The sequence below is a fragment of the Cyprinodon variegatus genome, unplaced genomic scaffold (assembly GCF_000732505.1).
Source record: "Cyprinodon variegatus isolate N-32 unplaced genomic scaffold, C_variegatus-1.0 Scaffold26, whole genome shotgun sequence".
Lineage (NCBI taxonomy): Eukaryota > Metazoa > Chordata > Actinopteri > Cyprinodontiformes > Cyprinodontidae > Cyprinodon > Cyprinodon variegatus.
In genome coordinates this window covers 719,896-738,091 of record NW_015150479.1, presented here as the reverse complement: position 1 = coordinate 738,091, position 18,196 = coordinate 719,896, and the positions used below count along the sequence as shown (strand labels likewise).

The 18,196-nt window shown below is 37.1% G+C and overlaps 1 protein-coding gene across 5 annotated transcripts in view; it reads left to right on the top strand.

The window, feature by feature from the left end:
* The window catches only part of LOC107098244 (chromosome unknown open reading frame, human C9orf3), a 121,664-nt gene that overhangs the window by 34,430 nt on the left and 69,038 nt on the right, over nt 1–18,196 (top strand). For all 5 annotated transcript variants that reach the window (XM_015395801.1, XM_015395811.1, XM_015395819.1 and 2 more), the window contains 2 exons: nt 10,472–10,685; nt 11,927–12,033. In XM_015395801.1, the coding sequence (XP_015251287.1) occupies nt 10,472–10,685; nt 11,927–12,033 (321 nt within the window). The remainder of the gene's footprint in view (nt 1–10,471; nt 10,686–11,926; nt 12,034–18,196) is intronic.

Genomic DNA, 18,196 nt, shown 5'->3' with positions numbered 1-18,196 from the left:
AAGGGCTAGAATCATTAATGTCAAAAAAGTCACAATGAATCTTTGAAAGAGCATTTTTTTTCACCTAAGGCAAACCAGTGGAGCAAAAAATGAGGGATCCCAGAAATAATAGTAGGTACTGCTTTAAAAAAGAGTTTGTTTAGCAACCCTGCATACATTCATTCACTTGGAAATTCCATCTGTATCCTGTAAATGTTTTTTTTTTTTCCAAACCCCACAGCTGACTCAAATTGAAAGTAGGTTTTGGCTCAACGCACATGTTTGTGTTTGGGTATTCTGTAACACTCATCTTACAGTTATTGCAACTTGGTGAAGTAATGTACCAATGATGACTTATACCCGTCTAGATCTGTTATCAATGATTCCTAGAACATGTTTAGCCTTGTGGTGGAGTACAAAGCCTTAGTTTCTCTAAACTTTTAGAGCATAGTCTCACCCTTGTTCGCTTATATCTTCACATCTTTTATTTTCAGGCTCTGATGCTATGAGGTGTGTGGGTGGGGCAGCTCTCTAGGGGCATGTGATCAGACCCTATATGGTGTGGCATTTGGACTAGCCCTGTGGGTCCCTGTCTGGAAGCAGGGAACCGCTCTGTAGCCAGTCTGGAATGCCAGACATTTGAAGTCAGACTTGTTAAAACAGAACGAAGGGTGGTAGGAGTTTGGTCAAATCAGGTCCTGTATCCAAAATAGCCCTCAGATTCTGGCCAAGTGTGAGGGGAGACAAAGCCTATTCTCGTAAACTAAAAGAACACTAAAACCTTTGTGAATAGAAAGGAGTGGACGAGTTCTTTTTAGGTCTTGTATATAACTTTATTACAATTTCATTTTAAATAGTACTGTACCTGAAATAAATGTGTGCAGGAAAGAAAAAGAAGCATTAAGGGCGCCTTCTCTCATTTCTAGACATTGGGAGCATATCTTCACATATGATATACAGATAATGATGTGAAGGGCTCTGTTGGATATTTAATTTGATGCATTCATCCTCCTTTGAATGTTCATCATCATTTACCATTAATAAATATCATATTGCATTTACCTGTAATCACTTAACATATTTTAGTACTGTCCAGTATTTACTATGATGTTCAGCGTATTATTAAGCTTTGACTTACTCATCTAGTAGACACACACCACTCTCATCGTCTTTTTCCATGTCCATCTCTCCCTCGTGGGACGTTTTTATTGGTGTCCTGGCACTGGCCTGAGCAGGGTTGTGGATGTCATTTACAGGACTATGATAGGGCCCCTGCTGCATTATGCATGGACATGTCCCACTGGGGGAGAAATGGCCTGCAGCCAGTAACGATGGATTGAGGAATGAATAATGGATGGAGAGATGGAGCAGCAACACACTATTGCAATCTGTTTCTTACTAAATTGAAGATTTGCCCTATGTCACACCTCTGAAGCTCAGGGCCTAGTTACCCGCTGTGAGTGTGAGCTGTGAGGTAGTAATGTTTGAAAGTACATTAGGGTTTTTATCAGTTTATACTTTGTGTATGAAAACCAAGTGACATTCTGGCAGCAGAGGAATAGCCATTTTATGCTTTTTCCTATCAGTGGATTTTTGTTTAACAATTTATTCGATGTTTCTGGATATGCAAAACGTAATGTCTGTTTGTGTGTGTATTCATGTTTTTTATTCTCTCTTTAAAAAAAAAAGTCTTTGGCTGTGTCCGAACGTCTGCCCTAACCGTAAATTCCTTAATCACTATACAGAGCGGGGACTATATAGTGGATTTTATAGTGAACTCAGTTAACGAATCATTTGGACAGATTATCACTACTTTTCGATACTTGGTGATGTGACTCTGCCTCCCAGCATGGTGCCTGTGCCCTCTTTGTTATTTGTCTCTGTTGGATAGTTACAGCCTGTGGTGAAATATAGCTGCCATTGTAACAACAAATCTTATAATAGTATGCGAGGAAAACTCTCCTCGCAAAGCATTCTGGGATATATCTGCTCGTCCTATCATTATTGACGATCACTACCTTTCAAGGTGCATTTTTGGGAAATTTCGAGTCCTCTAATTTTTCATCCACTATATGATCAGACACTCATTTAAAATGCCATAACCACTATATAGTGCCCTATATAGTGGTTAGGGCGGACATTCGGGCACAGCCTTTAACATGAATCAATAGAGCAGTTCTACAGAACTTTCAGTTTTGGTTTATTTTGGTGCTGTATTGTTTTCCCTAAAGGAAGACAGCGTTTCCCATGAGAACCAGAGGATAGTGTGGTAAATCCTGATCTCCTGTTCCCCTGCAGTTGGCTTGAACTACATTTTTGTTTCCAGTCGTGGTGTTAAAGATGAATAGAGATGATGTAATGACCCTAACTGTGGCGAAACAATGTGACGATGTTGAAAATAAGAAAAGTTGAACTTTTGTTTTATACGATATTCCTGCAGACCCCTTCGGGCCATGACAGAGGTGTCATTCAATTAGTGGCAAGTCCATGTATAATCACAAAAATTATGAACATTTTTTTATGAAGATTGAAGTTACTTGTGTTGATTTCATGCACCGTTAATGTCAGCCATGCTTTTGATTGCATTTGTATGAGTTGACACATTTTCCAGCTCCAAGATATCAAACTAAAATTTGTGATATATTTTGAAAGGCTGTTGTTGTTTATAGTAGATATCATGCAGATTAAGGTGACAAAACTTTGATGTGATTGCTGCTGTACTTACCTGTGTGTTGATGAATTGCAAAGTTATTTTTCTTTTCTTTATTGCCATAACGGGAGACCTATAGCTGGAATCCTCCCCTGTAGAAGGCTAGTCACTCAAAACCAAGAAAACCTTGTTGTAGTAATGACAGCATTATCAGTTTGGATGGTTGAGGTGTGAAGCTTTGGTATATATTAACTACAATGCAAACATCAATAACAGATCCCTACAGACATTTGTGCCTAACAGCCTGAAAGCTCTTATCTTTGACGATAAATTGTACTGTTCTTTCCTGCTTGAAATAGCTGAGGTATCCCCTAAAAGTATTCAAATATACTGAGCATCCACAGTTTAATAACATGGGAGATAGCAGAGTTTAGTCATATTTCCTCATGTAAAAAAAGCAGCATGTTCCTCTTCTACAACTTCTTACCCTACCTTTTGTATTTTAATGTATATTCTTATACAATTTTGTAAGATCCATATTTTTTTTCTATAATACTTTTGCTGCTGTAAACACCAGAACTTCCCCATTGTGGGACAAAAACAGGATTTTCTATTCTAAACGGAAGCACAGAAATCAGCATCTTTAATCTAACTACAATGTGTTTTTTGTGTAAATACAATCCTGACACCTGTTGAATAGTTAGTTCTCCACTTTTTGCATCATGGGGTTGCATAAAGCTGAGGAGGAGGTAAATGCAACAAGGCATAAAGCTCCTGTTAAAAACAGGAGGCAAATCGCCCTGCACCCACGGAGTAGAGAAAGGAAGAGAGATATGAATAATATGTTGTATTTCCCACTTAAATAAGGTACACAAGCTTTGAAAAAGAAGGCTCAGACTAGACCAATAAAAAAAAAAATACTAATTTAAAAGTAAAAGTTTAAATTTTGTTTTCATTTATGTTTGTGTTTTGATAGTTTCCTTGTTTATACAGTACACCTTCAAAAATGAATTTATTACTTTAATTTTCAGTTTCTTATTTATCCTTTTCAATTTATTTTCACTTATTTCTCTTGTTCTGTTATTTAGTTCTCTTTTTACATCCAAAATTATTATATTTTTCCCTTGGTTTGCAATTCTGTTGGGGTTTGTGTCTAGTTTAGTTTGCTGTGCTCATTATTTACCTGCCTTGAATTCTCCACTCAGTATTTTCCCCTCATACCTGTTCCTCATTTCCTCGAAGCCCAAACACACCAAGTACGATTTAGCTTCCGAAAAATCTGAGGTTGTGTCCTTTATGCTATGTTCCGACCATAGCAATGGTTGACGTGCATCAAGTGGATTAAAAGGTCCTGCAGCGCGTTTCAAGCAGCAGGAGCAGCACATCTTGACACATCTGAGCAGCTGAAGCAGCGCCTCATGAGCAATTGCTTCATAAGCAGCAGTTGTTGGAGTTGGAAAAATTGAACTTTTGCTGCACGAGGCGTCGCGTCAACCAATAAGAGAAGCTGATCTGGGAAGTGGCACTGAGACAGACACAGTACTGCTGATGCAGATCATTATAAACACTCTCCTGAAACAGTTTATTGATGCCTAAATTAATTTAAAATGTCAAAACCTGCCAGCATAATATATGTTAGCTTTTATGATGTGTGCAGTTTGGATTACCGCTAACATCTCCTTCCAGCCACCACGAACAGTAGCGGATAAACCCCAAAAGGCGACCGGGCAAGAGGCTGCCATTAAAGAGTATTTCCAGTGACAGAGCACTGCTGGTGTACAGGGGTTCGTGCTGGTCCGACAGCGAAATACTGTTTGAAGGCAGGGTTGTAATCATGATGAACTGACTGCACAGATGAAATTTTGAGTTGGACTTAAAAAACTATTAAACTATTTTTTACTCACTTGTATCAGCAAATATAGCAAAGCCGCTCTCTGCCATTGAACACAGGAGCATCAGGTGCATCTGGAACCACTTTACTGGATGAGCTTCAGAAGCATCATGGATGCTCTCGAGGCAGGTCAGACCTTAATGTGTACAAGCATAAAAAATGAAGCAGCAGGCGCTTTTTTGCTGCCTCTATAACGTGCGTTCTGAACATAGCATTAGAACTCATTGAAAATGCTTGGGGCTGGTCAGACTGCACAAGTTCTCTGCAATAGTGCTAACATATCTCTCAGCAAGATACACTCCTTGTCTGTTTTAGCTGGATTTACTCAGCATTTCAGCAACAATAATATGAGTCTGAGAAAAATAGATACAGTGGCAAAATAAAGTACATCCACTTTGGGTAAAATGTCTAAATCACCAGATTTGCCCCAAATGAAAATACAGAGTAAATAGAATGAGCAGATTAGGAGCAAAGTCTCTGTGATGTGACGTTAGTGCTTCCTGAAGGTACTGATATCTATTTGTCACACCGTGCCCCTTAGTAGGAACTTACTGTATACCAGTCCTTCCAGTAAGAACTACAAATATATCTTGTCACACCAGTCTATTTTGTAGGAAATGATTTCTAGGATGTAACAACTGCCCTTTCTATCAGAACTAGGCAAGGCAATACTATAATGGAAGAAACTACTGCTAAGGTTCTGTCATATCACATCAATTAAACAACAACCAAAAAAATAATTTTTGCAGCAGATTAAACCTTTCAGTTAAAGCTCAGATGTTTCAGCCTGAACAAAACAAGCATTGTGCCACTATGAAATCTACACACAAACTGCAGTATTTACTGGTTTGTATGAGCTCCATTCGAATTGACCAGATTTATATAAGTCAAATTTATTTATTGATAATAATAATAACACCTCCAACAATTTATAGCAACTTGCAGTTGCTATAGATGCATTCAGAAAAAAAAAGTTAGTGCTGATGCAACTGTAACACAGTTGGTTTTCCTCCGGGTAAAAAAAAAGTACTCAAAATATTATTTTTTTTCACAGTTTCCATCTTGAGATGTAAACACAGTTCATTTAGACTTTGGGGAAGGCCAGCAGAGAGCTATTTGCTAACACTACTTATCGCTGGTAGTTATATATCCTGCTTTATATGGTATGAAAACATTGTGTTTGATTTAAATGTTGTTCGTAGTTCAAATAATCATCTTTGAAGCTAGTTTAAAATCAGAATAACCAAATTCAGCACTGAAGATTGTTGTTTTTAAACATTAAATTATGGATTGGTTCATAAAAGGACTGTTATTGTAGAGTGTTTATCATGGTATAAAAAAATCATGGTTATATAATCATGAAAGGCATATTTATAGTGGTGATATGTATGCAGGAATCTGTAAGATGTTGTCATGCATGTATCCCTGGCAGATCACTGATGTCAGCTAAAGCCAGTCAGTGTGTCAGCGAACGTGAAAGATGCTGTTGTTATTCATCACCAGCGTGGTGGGATGACACGATTTGTCACTGTAGTGATGGATTCCTTCTCCCTCAGAGGAACATGTGCAAGTGGCGTCTCTGAAAAGCTGTCTTTGTGTTTCACACTAGCTACCTCGCACACACAGACGCACCCAGACACGCTGCTGAAACTGACAACAAAGAACTGCCTATCCAATTGTGCAGGGAGAAGATTAGGCTTTTAAAAAGGAGAACTTATTAGGCTAATGTTAGCATCCTGTGCTCCAGTGAGAGCTGTTGTTTGTGTAATGAGGAAAAACAGGGAATTAGATAAGAGGTGCTGTCTTAGAAATAATGCCCATAAGACCCTCTTTCTACGATTTTGACGTGTTTCTAAATAACAAAAAGCTGTAGCTTGCCTTTTGTCTGATGTAAGAGTCCTGGGGGAAATAAAGGGTAGTGGTGTTCCTCAGATATCTGATTCTGTTTTTCCTCCAAACAGGTCTGTAGGCCCAACCTGACCTGCTTCTTTATTCACTTCTTTTCTTCTATAATCAGCTTATCTTGTCACTGTAATTAGGTTATGTTGGGGGGGAAGAGAGCTTCTATGCTTATTAAAGATGCTGATTTTAACTTAATGACAAAAAGTCTTTTTATAGCTTTCATCATTAGTAAGGATATGTAAGCTTAATTTCCCTTATAGATTAACTCTAACTGGCAGTGGTGTATGTATAAGGTAAATGAAAAAAGTCTCAGGAGTTTAAATTAGGGATGCAGTGATGCGGCAGTACTGTGACCATTAGCTGATCCCCAGTTTTGATACTGACTGCAATATAACATGTGTAACACTTTAAAAAAGTGCTTCAGATAGCTATTTTGAGCTTTCCTGACATATGAAAACTAATGTTGCAGAAACGAGTAGCCACTATTGACCAGGACTCTACTATTTAAAAACTAAGAAAGATTATAGAAACAAGAATTTTAAAATACGTTAAGCTGTAATGGCTCAGAAGGTAGGACCCAGAATTCAGGCAAGACTGACAGTGGAGGACTTAAAAATTATTTATTCAAACAATGACAGAATCTGCAGTGGCAGCGACTGCAATGGCTAGGGTGTCTGAAGCAGCGCCGTCTGGTTTGACAGTTCAGTCCATGCCTAGAGAACGAGGATGATACCAGTTGGTAGACTGAACAGAAGCAGCGGACACTGCCAGACGCTGTAGCCTAGAAGGCCACCCCCAACCCCCCATGCTGCTCCCTCATATCTAAAAAGCCTAGGAAAAGCCCTGTTTATGTTTTTCAACATTTAGATTCTTGTGTCTGTGTCCTTGAAATGAATTCTATAGGAAGCTGCATAATGCAAGCTTATAACAGGTAACTTTAACTTTCTTTCTTCAGTAACGGCATACCTGCTGGAGAGTGCCAGCACAGACAGTTGCTAGTCAAGGCCAATCACATGGAAAATCAGTTATTTCTTTTTTGCAAGTACTGTAATTTCTTGATTTAGATTATGACGACCTAAAAGTTTTGTTTTTCATGGCCTTGTCTTCGTTGCCATGTTCCAAAAGATGCTGCTTAAAAATGTGTTTGATTTCACTTCTTTAAATCTATCTTCGTAGTTTGGTAAAATACCCATTTGAGTGAAAATAAGACAACATACAGACCTGCAGCTTGCTATAATTTCTCTTGAATGTGTCATATCAATGTTTCTTGTGACACCGAAAAATAAGGAGATTATGAAAAGATCTCTGGACAGTATTTTATTTAATGAGCTTGGGGAGAAGGAGATCATTTATTTGCACCTTGATGACCCCTCTCTTCCATTCTTTCGTTAAAGAAAGTTCCATGGAAAGGTGGCCCTTTACCCCTCAGGCTGTTCAGAGCTTGTTATGTAAAAAAGCATTAAAGAAAACTGCTGATAGATGTTAAAGTAGAGCTCTGTTTTTATAAGCACATTTCAGAAATAAAAGCTTAGAGCCTGGATTATTAACTAATAAAAGCATTCATATGAGGAATGATATGAAAGTGGAATTTTCACAATGTTTCAAAGCACAGTATGTCATCTGTTATTGCTTTATGGCCGGTGTCTCATTACTGATGATTGAGTCCCTCGGTTTCCTACTTTATTCCTGATGTAGCATAGCTATTCTGTGGATTACTGTTGCTCTTAAAATTATATATCCTTTTATTGGACTTTCAATCTGCTGCAACCAAGGAGATTTATTTATTTTTTTATCGTAAATAATTTATAAATTATTAAGTGTCCATGTATTTATGGACCTCTAAGGAGTCTTTGTATTTGCTTTAGTTGTTCCTTAATTTTTGGGTTATTTCTTCTCTTGAGTTTAGGGTGTTGTAACTTTAAGGTTTGGAAACCTCTTACAGTACATACTGTACATCATTGCTTGTCAGCCCAGTTTAACTCTGTCCAAACAGGTTCTTAACAGATCCTTATTGACTTTTTAAAACTGTTTGGTGATTCATTTTTTTTTTTTTTTTTTTATATGCCTGGCTGTATGACGGCCAAATTACAGAATGTCTGCCAAGTTTGGTTTTATAAGGATGAGACAGAAAAATGGAGCTGAAAAACACATTACATGTAGGCTTAAATCTGGATCACTGATAGCTGTCAGTCAGTACCTTTGCCTGTCATTTTCCCAGCATAGCAGAGCAAAATAACTTCTCATTTTTGCAGGAATTAAAAACCTTATTTTATATATTTAGTAACAGAGTTAGTGATTTGATCATGTGTAGATTTAATCAATACCCAAACTGCCTTAAGTACTTATATCTGTTTGAAGTAAACTTGTATTGGCCTACATAAGTTACATCAATTAATACTTATAATTGTCATTGTAGTTGATCTTAAGGTAAAAATATAAAAGTTTTCCCTCCACTGAAACCTAACAAGAACTCTTCTAACAATAGGACGTGGTTCTGTGCTTATCTCAGCAGTAAAAATCTTGGTGCGTGCAGACATTAAACAGATCAAATCTCAACTTCAAATCCTTAAATGCAAAAAAGGAAATGTGGATGGCAAGAATATCTATTGGATTTCTGGATAAAAAGATTATTTCATTTAAGAATAAGCTATCTCACATTTAGCAAGATAATCTTACATTACAGTATTGTTCATTGAATTACTGAATTTATTGAGATGTTATATAACTGACCGTTATAAAGAAGTTAAAAATTGTTAAAAATCAAATAGTTAAAAAGATTGTTTTACAAAAAAAAATGTATTTCTGTAAAAAAGCCACAAATGTGTAAACAAAGTCCAGCTCAGATGGGCAGAATATGTTGACGTGACTGTTATTAATAGATATACACACAGAAATCTGTTTGCCATAGAGGGCTGGCAATAATAGCGTCACTTTTCTAACAATGCCTTAAACAATTATGTTTAAAGTTTTCCACAAGCTATGCAGGAGTGATAGCACACATATGGATAAAGACATTCAAGTTAGTTAAAACATACAGTAAACAGAGCTTTTTTTGCTGAAATACAAAACAGATAGCTTTAACTGTAAAGTACAGTGGTGGCATCATCATGTTGCTATGGTATGTGAGTCAGTCAGAGCAATGGGAAAATATTTAGAGTTAAATGCAGACACATCATTGAAAGAAAACTGTTCAAGCATAAAGAGAAGCTGCCTAGGCTGGAGGTTCACCATCCACCAGGACAACAACCCTAAACGATCACACAGAGCTACAATGTATGGATTTAGATAAAAGCATATAGATGTGTTGAGAACAAAATCAAATTGTAGGTTTTTTGGGAAAAAAAATAGTTGCAAAAAGTAAAATGAGACACAGGGAAGGTGGTTTTCATGCATTTAAATCAGTCAGCTAAATAGATATTCATGCCACACTTCAGATCTGTATTGGGAAAAAATGTCATTACACAGTTAAGCACCGGTTTGTGTTAGCTGATCATAAACATATCCACAAAGATTCTCTAATCAGTGGTTTGTTTGAGTGTACGAGTCAATATCTTACCTGTATTAAGATTTTTACAGGAGAAAACATAGGGGAACTTTTAATGATTGATTGAAACTAGTTCTCTTTCTAAACTAATGTTTCTGACTAAAAGCCCTAAAGCTTCCTACAGTAAATTGCCTAATTTTTTTTTTTTTTTTATAAAACGGTTGGCTTTGGCATGAATGCCTGCTGTATGACCTGAGCATCTAAATATAATTATGTGTAACTGTGTAAAGAATGGGCAGTTTGCTGATCTTTTGCTTGTAGGAACACACACGTGGATTTTTCCTGCATGACGTGCAAGGACTTCATTTACTGTAATCCTAGGTGTGGAGCGGTAGCTCAGCGACTCTTTGATTGTGTTGGAGGGAGCTTCATTATGTCCTTATCTGTCTTTATGTTGTATTTCTCCATAACCAGTAATTTTATTTGACTTGTCTTTCTTACTTCCTTAATGTCCTCAATCATGAAACATCTAAGTCTCAGATTCCATGTCCTTTGTCTTCCACAGCCCCCATATAATCTTCCTGTCCCAGAGTGTGTTGTGCAAGGAATGTCCTTCTTCCCAGCTGAACAAGCTGTCCCTGACTGGTTCCAGGATATGCCATGAGATTGCCCACTCCTGGTTTGGCCTTGTTATTGGAGCCAGAGACTGGACAGAGGAGTGGATCAGTGAAGGCTTTGCTACTTTCCTGGAGGATATTATCTGGGCCCAGGCACAACAAGTATAGTTCCCTCATCGACAGTTGCATTGGTTATGTCCTATGTCCTATTTTCTATTGATGTATTTTATGCTTCTTGTAGCCAGAAGAATATACTCAGTAATATGTTGTACAGTAACAAACTAAATCTGCAGTATCAAATTAAGGTTACATTTTATTTAAAGGAATGTTTCATTTGCAGTTCATTGGGATTTTTTTACAGTGAAAAACTAGCTGTATTACTGAATGACTTACTGAGTATCATGCTAATATTAAAAGACAAAGTTGACTTGATAAAGAGGGCAGCACCACTTGTCTTTGCACATTTCTTTTACAAGTAATGAAAATAAAAAATAATCATGATGGACGATTAATAATTCTACTCTAAAAATGCTGTAGCATCAGAAAGTTGTTTAGAGGTAATTGATTTTAGATGTTGGTATTTGGTCTGCTATTGAGAATTGGTCCGTTAGAAACATATTTAATCAAAACATTTTGGACTATGTGGCAGTTGTGCTGACTATCAATGCAAACATGCAACCATGTTTGTCATCATACATCCAACTCTGTGATTCTAATTGTTTCCCATTGACGTAATGCAACAGCAGTAACAAAGTTTCACATTACATTTTTTCTTTTCAAAAATGTTCACAATATTTCATGATCTCCACATTTCATGTTCTTGGTTGGGATACACTTTGAATGCTGCTGTCAATAACATACAATAGTAAAATCCATCTTTCAGCAATCCTACAGGGAAATGGTGCATGAAAGAAAGAAGCAAGGAGCAAAAATGGCTGAACGTCAGAGGAGCTGGCCAAGCAGCATAAGAGGGGAGGCATTTCCTCTTCCAACCATAACATAAATCAACTAACATTAAACCTACAGTTGTAAAAAAGCACTCAAAAATAGGAATTGGGGAAAAAATCTGTACAACAAAACCAGGGAGGGGTCCCCTCTGTGCGGCTTTGCAAAACTTTATGACTTATAATCCAAGAGCTGAGATGCATGAAAGCCCAGTCCTCATATGAATTTCCTGTAGTGCCATATCAGTATGATTCCTTTCTAGTCTGCATTTGTAATCTTATTAGCCAAAAAATTAAGTTAGTTTTGTCAATGGGAAATTAATTCTGACAGACTTTGCCTTTGCATTACCAGAGTCAGAAACATTCTAGATTTAGTCATCTTTCTTTTTACCGTTGTCAGTAAAAATCTAATGTTTATTTTTTTTTTACATCTTCCCTATTTTTTCTTTTTTTCTGGAGCTTCCTCTACCACAGACAGCAGAGCAGTTTGACCTGCAGGCATTGCTAAGGTGGAGGCGACTTTATGACGAGTTACAAAACTCAAAAGAGGAACTTCAGATTCTCAGGTTTGTACCTCTGTTTATCGTTGCTCTGTTGTGTAGAAACCGTACAAAAGAAAGTGCGCTTATTCTAGGAAATGTTAACATTTACTTGACCCCAAACACATGTAAGATTTAATGGTGCAATTTGCAATAATTTACTTAAGGTCAGAGTAATTTGGTTCAAGCTACAAAGTTTTCTCCATCAAGACTTTAAGGTACTAAAGAAAAAAAAACAACATGTCTGTTTTCTGTGTCAAAGTTTAAGCTGCATATGCATTCAAGGGGAGCAGGTGTGGCTAGAAAATATATTGAGGTGTGGTGCAACATCATGTCTCAGAAAAACTCAGCATACACAGAGACAGCAGGCATGCACTGACTCTTGGCAGTATGGGACCCACACCCTGTTTGATTTATCCTGGGTGGAAGGAAATTGTCATAGGGGGGATTATAGTTTTAAAAACCTATTCAAGAGTAAACATCCAGAAACATCCATAATAAGATGAGTGATATTGAATAAAAAGCCTCTACACTTTATAACAAACCATTGCCCAAACTGACATTCATAGTTGTAAGAAGCAATTGAAAGTATGATAAGAATTTGTATGATTGAGTTCATATATATTTTCATATATTTTTTATGTATGGATTTCAATCGTCTGTAGGGCTCACTCTGACTGCATCATCTTAGATATTAATCTTGTCATCATATGAGAAAATAACCCCTACCAGCCCTCAGACCAATTACATGAAGTGAATTATTTAATATTTTATATTTAGTAGTCCAGAATTTACATCAAAAAAGATTGAGTTCTGTTCAAATCACAAGCTTCTTTCATATCTAAATGGTGATAAGATCTAGAAGTATACGGCAGGCATTACTGTGGTGTGAATATTTGTTTTTTTTTTACCAGGGAAAAGAGGATAAAATCTAATACTTGTGAGTTAAACTACTGGATCAAAAGTTTTTAGCAACCTTGTAAAGAAATTTGGAAACAGCCTTAATGCTAATGGTATATAATATGATACCATCCTATTTAGAAAACACTTAATAAACATCAGCAAAAGCTATGAAGTAGCATAAGCTGGTTTAATTTTTTTTACTGCTGTTATGTACTCTGTTTGATAAAATCAAATCTCCTATCAACTGATCTAATCCTAATGGATTTTTTATAAGTTGATGAAAGGCTAGAAACTTTATTATTAGCAATTATCTCCTACGAAAATGGAGAAGACAAGATGACTTCAAGTGTTTTAACTGGACAAAAGATTGTTGACCTTAGTAGGTCTGAAAATGACTACAAGACAATAGATACTCTCTTAAATTTCCCCTTTTTGCCCAAATAGCAAAACTAATGAAAAGTTTAATCATATGAAGGCTGAACACTTTTGTATATTTCTAATTAAACTGATTATAGTGAGAGATGTAAAACATCTCCAAAGCTCAGTGCTAGAGTTCAGTAAAAATAATGGCCTTTAGAATAAAACAAATAAAAAATAATATTGCTTTTGGACACATCATTACTAGGGGTAGCAAACATTGTGAAGGTGCCATAGGTTTCCTGCATAGGAACACATTTAATACTTCATTATACAGCTAGATATTTTTTTTAGATATATGCTCAAACTTTAGGAAAAAAAAATAGAAGTATGCATCCATCTTGTGTTTTTGTTTATCTAGCAGATGAAAAGGAGCAGGCAAGCCAGAGTAACAAATCACTAAGAAGACACTGTTTTAACAGTTTAGAGTTGGTATTAGATACAGGTTATGGTAACTTATGGGAAAAAAACTACAGCTAATGTTGCAGTCATTTGGCGCATTCCTAGCCTGCATTTCATGACTAAAATAAGATACAGATCTAATCCTCAAAAGTAAAATGACGTTTTAGTGAAAGGATTAAATAAACAATGAGGATAACTGTCTGTCTCTACAGGGGTGTTCCTCTACAAGGCAGACGTATGATTAAGTTGGATTAGCTTTTTCTCTTCCTGCAGTGTTAAACAGACTTGTAACCAAAGCACTTGTCACGTTGTTTCTTATCTCGCTCGCTATGTTTAAATATATAACAAAGTTTTTTTACTTGGGTCGGAACATAAAGAATGAAGAACATCTTGTGAAACATTGAAGTATTTGTGTTACTTATGATGTGTCACAGTTGTATACATCACATTGATATTTCTGGTGCATTGGGATGAAAGGAGTAAAATGTAATCTCAGGGCTAAATATGTTTATTTTCCTTTTATTATCAAACTACTAATTGCATAACAGGACCTCATGCTTGAAGCATGGGTTTGAGAAAAATAAATCAAATGACTGTCTTACCTAAACACATAATGTCAAGCTCAGAACAGAAGGATCCAGTATTCAACAGGGGATAAAGAGTTAGATTTCTTAGAACTTTTATTGACAACAGAATCGGAGGAAGGGGCATTGGTGTCTAAGACAAGAAGCTCTGTGGGTGGAGACAGCAGGTTAGTGACAACGTCTTTCTGGAAGTGAATGATCACAAACCTGCAATTCACCAACCTGGTCTTATAGTTTATTCCTAATCAAGAGGTAGAGGATGGTTCCAGCAGCACAGAGAGTCCCAGATGCTGATGTATTGGTGGTCAGAAGACAGGCAGGAGATCAGAACCGAGCAGGTGAATGTAGAAAAGATAATCCAGAGAGTGAAGCCGAAGTCGGAGACGTGGTCGGTTGTCAGAGCGAGGAGGTCAGACATAGATTCTCTAGATTCTAGATTCTCCTTTGGTGAGGTGCCAAAGGAGTATCTAGAACGGAATCGGGAAACAATTCCAGGTACGGTACACAAGCAGGCAGAAATCTGGCAGAAGTCAGAAGACAGGTCGGGCAAACAAATCAGATGCGAACAGATGCCAGACTAACGATCTGATAGTATTAGCAGAGTATTGAGTAATTTCTCCAGTGATTGGATTCAGGTGTTCCAGTGAGTTCTATGTCCATGGCCACAGAACCAATGCATGCAGTATGCTTCTACAATGTTTATTTTAAATCAGGTCTCTCTGAGGTAGTCATTTAATTTCAGTGAATTCCATCTAGTGTGGCTTAATATATCTACTCTTGAATTCTTACCAGCTTCTAAATATTCAAAACGTATCTTTTTTTTTGTAATAAAGCAAAGTTGAGAACAGCTCAGCTGTGATGTCAAATGTCTGAAGTTCTTCTGAAACTATGTTCGGTGACTTTCAATAACCTTTAGTTTTGTTTTCCTGCACTGCCCTTGAAGAAAGAACTCCATGAGGTGCTAGTAAGATAGATCAAGGATTGTACATATTTGTCAATTTAATTGGTTTGCAACCTGTAGATCTACAGGTCAACTGAGAAGGCAACAACACAATATGTGCTGGCATTGTTTTGTTTATGTAAAGAGAATATTATGAATAATAAAAGACAAATTACTGAATATTTACTATGGATGTAATCATTTTCCCTATAATTGCTACAGAATTACATTGGGTTCCTTCCAGTAAAGCCTCATTAGAATTATAAAGACATTAGAAGTACATTAACATCCTAGGAATACATTTTGCTGTTTTAATTAAAGATTTATAGGATAGCTAACACGCTCTGTCTGATGGATTGGATAACAGTAATAAGGTCTGCCTTGTGCTTGTAGATGTGCAGGAGATATTATTTTCAGTTTTGTAGAACAATGGGGGGGGGGGGGGGGGTGCTGCAATATGAGTTGTAATTAGTCGGAATTTTTTTTTTATGTCAGAGCAACTTCCATGTACAACAAGACAGAGGTTTTACAAAAAAACACAAGATGAGCAGCATTACTTTCACTCTTGTGATAATAATGATACAGCCAATCAGTTCTGAAAGAGATAAAGAGCCCTATCCTCCAAGCTCACACACCAAACACACAAAAGCTGATGGCAGGTTGTTCTTTTCAAGTTCACTAGGTCACAATCGACAGCCTATGATCCAACTGGGGCCCCAGTGGCCAGTGTTTATCAGACCATTTCAGATGAGTTATATTTAGGGCAGCCTGGGCCAGACGCCATTCTCCCTGCTGATTTACTGGGCTGCTGGAAGCGCTGCTCTACCTTATCCGGTTTCCACAGTCAACCCAGCGTAATTTGTCAGGATATGGCTCGCGGAGCTATAAACCTCTTTGTGTTTGTGTGCGAGTGTGTGCGTCTGACATTAGGTTCTGTCAGTAATAGCTCTCGATTTCCTCTCTCACTTGTTCTCTCTTTCCCCAAACCCAACCCCACCAAGTACATGCTGGACAACAAATACAAACAGCCTTCCCCTTTTGCACAGATTACAAGTCAGATAGGACCACTGTTTATTCAGAAATACATTGATGGATTGTGGGTTGTTCAGCACAGCGACTGGTTTATTTATCCTGAAGGTTTAGTTAATCCTAAGTAACAAAAAGAGACAAAAAGTAAGGGATTTACACGTCTATATGTCATAGTCAATTTGTGTTATCCATCAGTGAATGTTGTCCTATCATTACTAACAGACTGATATGGGCACTTGGAACAAGAAACCGAACAAAAAATACTGTCAAAAGATTCTGAGCAATTATAATAAGCTAAAAGCTTATTTATATTAATGACTTTTTATCCTTTTTAACATAATTGCTGACATACTTAAACTTTGTGATGACATTCTAATGTATTGAGGGTTACGGTACCTGTATGTTAGAAAATAAAAATGTGAACAGTGAAGTTAGCTAGTCCACTTTATTCACTTAGATCCAGTCCTCTAGAATAATTCTAAGGAAAATTGGCAAAATGTTCCAAAAATTCCACCTTTAGAAGAAACAGATCCACGGATGTATGATGAAGGCTTTTGTAAGTGTCCAGTCAAATTTAGAAATTTCAGGAAGCTTATGACTTCCTTTCTCAGTCTGTTTAGCAAATTCCTGCCTATCTGCCTGCCCTCGATTTCTCCCAAACCACCTCCTCATCCTGCCAGTCACTCTTATCCACTTTATCTACGCCCATTCCTCACTCTTCAGCTCATCGTGTGGCAGATACAGAAGCTAAGTTTGACCATTGTCTCATTGCTTATACTGTAGCTTAAGCCATACCTGGTTTATTCGAATCTGTGATTCGCATAGTCGATCTCACTCATCTATGTTCGTGCAAAGCATCCTCATGGTCTTGTCATGAGGAGTTACTGTTGAAAAGCATGAACCAGTGATGAAGGAAGTATTGATCGTTGGTCTAGGCGCCTGCAGTATTGACACAGTGGGAGGTTGATCCTTCAAGGCCTTCCTATTGGTACACAGAGTTAATCTGCCCATCCTTATCAATACCAGCTAACTGAAACTATGACTGAACATCCATGTCAGTCCTGCTCTTTTTTGTTTGGATTCATGTGTGAGTTTTAGTTTGCTTATGAGTGTTTTAGTTAGGATTTGTGTTTAAGGGACAGAGAATGATACATTCTGGTAATCAGGGTTACTTCATTTGTACAAATATTGTATTTGCTGTATTCAAGAGTAAAGTCAGAGTGCAGCTATGAGTTATATGAAGTCTATATTACTCTGTTATTTTGTTAATTTCCAGCTTGCTTTAGGCAGTGCATGAGAACTTAGGAATCTCCCTGTTCACCAGTGAGAAATTGCTGAATTGAGTGTTGCTGACTGTGAAGTCTTGAACGTAAGTTCTGCATATTGTCCCTAAACTGTCATTATATCTAAGACCCAAAAGCAGAATATTCACCGCAAGAAGTCTGAAATAATGCTGACATACATTTACCTTTAATTTCTGCTTAAAAATAAAATAAAAAAATATCTTTTTTTTTCAAAAAAGGAAATATGTGGAAGATTCAAAATTCTGTAATATGCCTTGACAGTGTAACAGCTCTGCAACAGTATGTAATTATAGCCCGTTTTTTTATTGAAAGCCCCGGGAGTTTAAGCCCAAGGATTGGTATTACAAAGGTGATAAAAATCCTGGGGACATTAATCAGCATGCTTTGCATCATCCTGAAAAGCAGGACATTCAGTCTGAGAGAAATTGGACTAAACATTCAGTCCAGCAGGTGGCAGACTTTGTGGTATTTGTTTGTGTGACGGATGCCCCCTAGCCAAGAGACAGCATCCAACTCGTGATCTTTTCTGTTTTCAGTATTTTAGACTCTTTGGCTATGTTTACACAGCAGCATGAAGTGACCCAATCCGATTTTTTTGCCCATATGCAACC